The 7,649-nt window shown below is 45.0% G+C and overlaps 2 protein-coding genes across 4 annotated transcripts in view; one reads left to right on the top strand and one right to left on the bottom strand.

The window, feature by feature from the left end:
* Positions 1–4,768, bottom strand: part of LOC127751299 (uncharacterized) — a 13,364-nt gene extending 8,596 nt beyond the window's left edge. Inside the window, exons 1-3 of one of the 3 annotated variants that reach the window (XM_052274616.1) lie at positions 4,645–4,768; positions 2,869–2,966; positions 781–945 (exon numbers count right to left, since the gene is read on the bottom strand). In XM_052274616.1, coding sequence (XP_052130576.1) covers positions 781–945; positions 2,869–2,966; positions 4,645–4,672 — 291 coding nt within the window. In that variant the 5' untranslated portion in view covers positions 4,673–4,768. Of the gene's footprint in view, positions 1–780; positions 946–2,611; positions 2,649–2,868; positions 2,968–4,644 lie in introns of those variants that run through there. The other 2 variants (XM_052274618.1, XM_052274617.1) reach the window with 2 other exon arrangements.
* A 109-nt stretch (positions 4,769–4,877) lies between these two features.
* On the top strand, positions 4,878–5,469 carry LOC127751301 (uncharacterized). The gene is made up of 2 exons (XM_052274620.1): positions 4,878–5,022; positions 5,106–5,469. Exons 1-2 carry the CDS (start codon positions 4,973–4,975, stop codon positions 5,419–5,421), a joined length of 366 nt encoding a protein of 121 aa, XP_052130580.1. The 5' UTR covers positions 4,878–4,972; the 3' UTR covers positions 5,422–5,469.
* The last annotated feature ends 2,180 nt before the right edge of the window (positions 5,470–7,649 follow it).

Raw genomic sequence — 7,649 nt, 5'->3', positions numbered from 1 at the left:
CATGAAACAGCCAAGCTGACCCCATGGTCAGTAGAAGGGGAGTTAATGGTCACCCCCAGGATCAAATTACTTTAAAAGGATTACTGTAAGGTAGAACATGCCTCCCGAGGTCACCATGCTGACCAAAATGGAGCGCAAGAGCATCAAACATAGTCCAAATTTAGGTCATTTTTGACTGCTGTAACTCATATTGCCCCCCTTATAAGTTCGAATTCTGACAGATTGTTCTGTAAAAATCATCGTTTTAGTGATACTAGATAATCTAGGGACCCTTAAGCCCAAAAGAGGGTGTGGTTCGACCCGTAATTTGTGGTTTAAGTATTACTCCCTTTACAATTCTGTGACATGAAGCCTTTTTTAAGATTTAATAGACCATTTTGTCTTTTTCACGTTGTTTTCGTCAAGAAATGCCCAATAGCGCCGAAACGGTACAAGATAGAGCAAAACGGACGACATTTTCGGCCTCGGGATTCTCTTTTGCTGAGTTACCACTTAGGAGCCAATAAAAAATATTTCAAGGAAAGAAATATTTTGCAACCTGTGGTTTTTGATCTTTTTAGAAGTCAATTTCTGAGCTAGAATGCTCATCTTCGAACTCGATCTGTCTTTTTTTGATGCAAAACGACCCTGAAATTCCCAGATCGCTCTCTCAAATCTTTCCCGAGTTATTGTGCGAACAGACAGAGAGACAGACAAACAAAGAGACAAACAAACAGAATGAAGCTTTCTCGGTCAGTGGAGTAATAAGCTTCGCTTATCGCTCAGCCAACAATATCTTACCCAGGCGCTGTCGTCTATTGGTACTGGAGCAGTCATATTTCCGCTAAGGAGTTGCAATTCTTTCGGTTTCTGTGGATTGAAGTGTGTAACTCGCATATTCCATGACCATTTACCCTGCTCCTTCGCGCACTGGTAGAACCTATCGGCGTAAGATATGAATGGGCCCTGAAAAGTAGAAATTTTTACTGCACAAATTTTGAAATTAGACAATTTTGAAAATGTCTGGAATGAAATCAAATGAAAAATCTGTTGAATACATTTAGAAAAAAAACCATTTATTGGGAGTCAAGATTTTACGGGTCAAATTGTTCCGCAAGTTGTCTATCAAAAACACATCGATTTGAAAACTAAAATGCCCATAACTTTTGAACCGTTTGACCCGCAGGTGGGGGGGGGGGGGAATTTAGGGGAAAATTATTTTTAAAAAAAAACAACATTTGTCTAAGGCTTGATATTTTTTAAATTTTTGGTTTAGAATATAGCAATTTTACCCAAGTCTTATCTTAAGGTAAGGCTCCACTGAAATGAGATTTACCTACAATTCTAAATGAGTGTGTACCATCTTTTGGTATGTTTAAGAGGGTTAAAAAAAAACTTTTTTTGACATGTAGCTCAAACTGTTCCTAAGTTATAGCAATTTTTTGTTAAAAATGGCCCTACTTTGAATAACTCCTTGCGCAACAAATCATGCCGCAGAGACCCAATAGAGCCCCGCAAAAAGCGAGCTACGCCAGCAACGCTCCGGACGCCGGTTGACGCGAACAGACGATAGCTCGCCAGCGGACGCCAGCAGATCACATCCGAAGAGTACCCGAACGTTCGCCAAACAGCTCGGCACCGACTAGCACCGACGATCGGCTGGTCGTAGCTTCGATTCCCGCTATCGCACAATTTTTTGGCACCAAAATTTGAGTGAGAAATTGCATTTGGGCCTCCAAATCACATTCTCACCATAATATTTTGAGTTTGGTATTCTGAAAGACGAGAAAATTAAATGTTTCTGGCGGGAGTCGAAGCTCCGCCGCAGCCGCCCGCCGCCAGCTCGCGAGCTAGCGCGAGACGAGACGAGCTATGCAGTCGCGAGACGAGACGAGCTAAATCTACCCGTCGCAACCCGGCATTGGCGTTAGCTCGCGTAGCTCGCTCTTTGCGGGGCTCTAAGACCCAACCCTTAAAAGTTATATTCTTTGACCCATTCCTCAGGTCTGACCAGTGTCATGTTGCCAGTTATGTGATTTAAAAACTCTCTGGAAATTTTTGAAGAGAGTTCTGTCACAAAAGCTGAAAATTGTGCTGTTTTTCGCCATTTTCAGGACCTCAATATAAAAACTACATAAATATTGTGAAAAAGCTTATTGGTCAGTTCTTTCTAACACTTGAAGGAAGTCACATACCACATTGCAGCCTTCTACGTAATAAACTGTTGCGCAAGGAATTTTTCAAATTTTCAAAAAACTTGTTTCGAGAAAAACAAGTTTAAAGTTTCTATAGTTGTTTTTAGTGCCTGCTAGGAAAGTTGAGGTCAAAAGAACAAACAAAACCGATTCCGTATAACCTTTAGGTTATATTTTACAACAGTTCGCAGTATGTCATGCATTTAAAACAGTTTAAACCAAATAGAGACTGCGATAGTACAATTTGTGTAAGAAATGACCCGGGTCAATTCGAAAAAAAAAAATCAAATTCTGTAGAAAAATGCGGCTTACAAAATTTTCATGGGTAAAAACGGACCAGCCTCGTATAGAGGAAGATCCAAAGATGGTTTTTCCGTCAAAAAATCATTTTTGATTTTTTGACTATATTGCGCGTTTTTTTTTCAGTGAAGCCTTACCTTAAGCGCTTGAGGGTGTTCCTCTCACAAGAGTGGCCTAAAAATAAATATGTTAATTTTAGAAAATATGTGATGGTCTCTTAAGGGGTGAATTGTGAAAGAAGAGCCCTCTGGGCTAAAATGTCACCCGTGTGGCTTTCACTGTTTACGTGCCTATACTTAGCCTACTTAGCCTATGCTAGCAAACGTGCAAGCGCATTTTCTTAGGCGAAGAATAAGCTTCCCTGGGTGAAGATTGTCAGATTTTCAGAACCTACCGCAAAGCTTCTGATAGCTTTTCCATCGGTGCCTTCTTGGTTCACGATTGCAACAAACATGAACAACGTTGCAGTATTGAGCAGTGTCGCGCTCACAACTAAGACAGAATCGTGTACGTAAAAGGAACGAAAACAAATTAATGTCACACAGTGAATAAGAATCAATGACTTCGACCCTCCCTACGCACAAGCGGCTATCTTTTCTGAGCGTGGCCGACAAACGGCTTTCTGCTTTTCATTGAGGTAAGGGTTGTCCAGATTTATATTGAATACAGGGTGGCCACGCAATCGGGGATTTCAAATTCCTTGACTTTTCCCTGGCGTTTTCCTGACTTTTTTTCATAATTCTCAGACTTTTGGAACTACTTTTGAAGGAACGTGCCAACGCTGAAAAAGTACTTTTCGAGTCCCAAAAAATCAAAAGTGCCGCCAAGATCTTGAGCACATCACCTTGGAACAAAATCCAGTCATTTTCCCTGACAAACGTTCAATTTCCCTGACTCTTACATGACCAATATTTTCCCCTGACTTTTCGCTTACCTCCCTGACTTCCAGGTTGCGTGGCTGCCGTGCACTTTGAAAAATATCGTCGTAAATTTACAAAAAATTTGTAAACTCCAATTGTAATTTAAGTTCTAAATTTACGACAGCTCATTTCTTACTCGCTAAGTGATTTGAAGTCGCTACATACCACATGTATTTTTACGATTACAAATTGTAATTTTACAACTTGCGTCAAGGAAAGTTTTCCTGTAAACCTACTTCTTTTTTCACCGTGTGGAATAACTCCCGAAGCGGGAGACATAAAATTACCGGTTAAGAAATTTCCTGCTTTGACAACCTCAAAGAAAAATTGTTTCAACGTGTTACATAACCTCTACCGCGAGATATTAAAACCCAAAGTCGCGAGGTGGGGAAAGCAGTTAGCCGTTTGTCTGCCCAGCTCAGAAAGATAGCCATTTGTCAACCACCTCAATAAATATAGCCATGTCTACTGTACGTCGAGGGGGTGATCAGTCATGCGAAATGTGTACAATGATTTTACGGAAAGTGACTTTTTTTTGACTTTTTTGTGACTTTTTTGTGACTTTTTTGTGACTTTTTTGTGACTTTTTGTGACTTTTTTGTGACTTTTTTTGGGGGTTGTACACTGATTTTTCGAGGTGATCCCCCCCTCGCTGTACGTAGTGAGGGTCAACTTTCACTTAATGAATGAGGCATTCAGTTATTCCGGTGAAGCCTGATTGCAAATGCTGAGAACGAACCCGCTTTGTTTTTCTTGCAGCTTTACCGGTATTGAGTTTTCATACAAACTAAATCAGGTTGCACTATTTTTGTGCTTGAAAAGTTACATTCTTACGCATATCTAAACCAACTGGAATTCCAGTTGTTTTGCTTGGTAGTGTACACGCTCTAACCTATTTAGGCACCCCTCGCTGCTATCTGAGAGTATACGCAATTAAATGTCCGACTCGTCACTTTTGTCTTCGCCGTTAGAGTGAGTTAGGCGGTTCCTACACCTTGAGTGCGTTTTTTTTTTTTTTTTTTTTTCGAAATTGGCAAGTTTTCTGAAAATCACATGAATGTTTTCGGTTGTGTGCGATTTATGAACGAAGTAAATTTGAACTATCGATATGCAATTACAATTTGGCGGGATGGGACGGTACTTATGCTTGCTTTTGTAATAACGATCAGCCCGTGAATCAGAGAACAATCTCGCAAGCAGCACAACCTTCTGCAAGAATTTATGTTTTTATCTCTAAATTCTATACGTGCCCAGAGAAGCCCCGAGAAGTCTACGCATGTTGATCACAGTGGGAGTGTCCTCTATGCATTGGCATTCGACAGGCTCGTGGCATTTCTTCTTTGTGATTCGGTTGGCGTGCAGTCGCTACCGTTTGCGTGAAGCTTGATTGGCAGCGGAAAAAGCTTCGACTGGCCAGTGCATCCTGGACTCGGCGATATGATTCTAGCAGAAGAGGCATTGTCACGCACCAAATCGTGAAGAGGTACAAGCTGGACAGGTAGTGACGACTTTGGAAAGGATCGCAAGTGACCACCCCGAGCTGCCGCTGACCCAAATACTCCGCACAGAACTACCAAAATGTTCGGAGATCTCTTATCACTATCGGAGTTGCGAGAAATTCCTGACAGGTATCTACTATCTTTACATCGCTTATTGCCTTCTTGGAATTATATGTGTACGATATTAGGATACTTTTCCCTCTTTCTTTTAGACATCAATCTACCCTAGGCGGAGTACAGTTTGTTCTTTACGACTCGTTCAAAGAAGACGATGGTGACGAAAATAATCGAGTGATTGTCTTCAGCACGAGAAGAAATATTAAAATCCTCTTTAAATACATCATGTGGTTTCTCGATGGAACATTCGAAACTGCACCCCATATTTTTACCCAAATTTTCACTATCTTGGGTTTGGTGGTGCGCTCAGCAGCATTTACAGGAGATCCATACACTGCCGTGGCGCTGTCGCTGGTCTACGCCCTGCTCCCGTCCAAGACCGAGGCCCACTACACCCTGGTCCTGCATTAAATATTTGAAAAATAAATGTATTTTTTTGTTGTTGATTTTTTAAAACAATATTTGAATCTTTCTATCACGTAGATGCTTATTCCAACTCACAAGTTCCAGCCTACTCCCCATCCCTACTTACATTTCTCCTTATTTTTCAAAAGTGAGAAAAGAGACTTTTTGCCCCACGGATGGGGCCACTTAGGACGCTCAGCATACACCAAATGTAACATGCCACATGCAAAAAAAGTTTCATTGAATCCGGGGCCATTTTTTTGCCATGAACTGTCTGGCGAGAAGACTTCACCGCCATTTCAAACCCCAGAACCAGAGCCCCTTCCAGTACCGCGTGTCACCACCCCAATGTCACATGACTGCATGGCGGGACTGACTAACCTTCTGCTAAGCAGGTGCTACATGCACAAAACCAAAAACAAAGTGCCCTAGCAAGCACAAAACAAATTCCGTAAAGAACGAGCAGATTAATTATATAGCAAATTCATTTGGTACACCTTGCAACTTGTTTTCGCCCCGAGTAAAACTGCGGAGCACCAGGCCGTCAGTAGATCGTCCCTTTCTGGTCAGCGCGCTCCAACGACGTACTACCGAAGGAGTGTCCAGTTCACACTAACAGATTTGTAGATTTTATTTGTACAAAGTTGCGCATACATTCCATTCGCACAGATTTGTGCTAAGAAGTGCATGTTTTTATGCATACGTATGCACAAATTCGTACATATTTGCGCACAAATTCGTGCGAATCGAAATGTATGCGCAACTTTGTGCAAAAGTTTGCACAAAAAACTACAAATACATTAAGCGTGTTGGCGGCGTGTCAGTAACGAGATGGTGACGAGATAGTGACGCCAGAGAAGTCACCAAGTCGTCGCTCACTCATCTCATTCTCGTCACACTATTATTTTCATTACGTTAGTCGCAGCTTGGCCACTCTGTCGCCGCCAACTGGTGACCCTCTCGTCACATCTTCGTCAGCGCCGAAAGACGACGAAGAAAAGCAGCGCCGGCCGGTGGGATTCGAACCCGTTTCCTGCGGCTCGCCACTCGCCACACTCCAAGCCACTCGGCCACTCACATCTCTATACATCCCGAGTGGAACTGCGGATCGAGAGGCCGTCACATCCTCGTCTCCTCGCGGTGAGCACAGCGCGTCAACTTGCTAGCGACCCGGCCATAGAGCCCCGCAAAGAGCGAGCTACGCGAGCAACGCTCCGGACGCCGGTTGACGCGAACAGACGATAGCTCGCCAGCGGACGCCAGCAGATCACATCCGAAGAGTACCCGAACGTTCGCCAAACAGCTCGGCACCGACTAGCACCGACGATCGGCTGGTCGTAGCTTCGATTCCCGCTATCGCACAATTTTTTGGCACCAAAATTTGAGTGAGAAATTGCATTTGGGCCTCCAAATCACATTCTCACCATAATATTTTGAGTTTGGTATTCTGAAAGACGAGAAAATTAAATGTTTCTGGCGGGAGTCGAAGCTCCGCCGCAGCCGCCCGCCGCCAGCTCGCGAGCTAGCGCGAGACGAGACGAGCTATGCAGTCGCGCCAGCTCGCGAGCTAGCGCGAGACGAGACGAGCTAAATCTACCCGTCGCAACCCGGCATTGGCGTTAGCTCGCGTAGCTCGCTCTTTGCGGGGCTCTATAATACCCGCTGGTCCGCGTGTGCCAGATCTAGGAGGCTTAGGACCTCCGCGAAGACGGCGGCCTCCCAGTTGCGCCCCTGGTCACTGTGCAGGATGGAGAAGGCGCCATACCGCGACACGATGTTGTCGACGATGGCGCGTGCGCAGGTCTCCGCGTCCGCTCCATTGATGACCATTACTTCCGGCCACATGGTGAAGTTTTTCACCGCTACGATGGTGTGTGTACCATCGCCGGTTGCTCGCGCGAGCGGCTGCGGCGTACTGCGGGGAGGCCGTCGGTGCGGGGGAGTACCTTGCAATGTCTAATGTCTATGGCCCACCTTCCCATGAGGCTGTTGTTGTTGTGTATGCGCATGGGCCCGGGCGCACGGTGGTGGTGCGTGCCCGATTCACGGGCGCACTCCTCGCAGCTGGCGATGACGTCACGCACGTCCTGGTACGCCTGGGGCCAGTAGAAGCGCTCGCGCAGCTTGGCCAGGGTGCGGGCCACTTTGAAGTGCGAGCCCGTCCCTGGTAGCCCGTGGTACTTGCGCACCGCGTCGTCTACACGGGGGCGGGGCAGGACCAGCTGGAGGTGGTC

The sequence above is a fragment of the Frankliniella occidentalis genome, unplaced genomic scaffold (assembly GCF_000697945.3).
Source record: "Frankliniella occidentalis isolate FOCC.00 unplaced genomic scaffold, Focc_3.1 Scaffold418, whole genome shotgun sequence".
NCBI classification, from domain to species: Eukaryota; Metazoa; Arthropoda; class Insecta; order Thysanoptera; family Thripidae; genus Frankliniella; species Frankliniella occidentalis.
This window is presented reverse-complemented; position numbering and strand designations above follow the sequence as displayed.

Coding starts and splice junctions, on each gene's coding strand:
- LOC127751301 (XM_052274620.1), top strand. CDS start 4,973: ATGTTCGGAGATCTCTTATCACTATCGGAGTTGCGAGAAATTCCTGAC. Junction 5,023..5,105: donor TTGCGAGAAATTCCTGACAG/GTATCTACTATC, acceptor TCTTTCTTTTAG/ACATCAATCTACCCTAGGCG.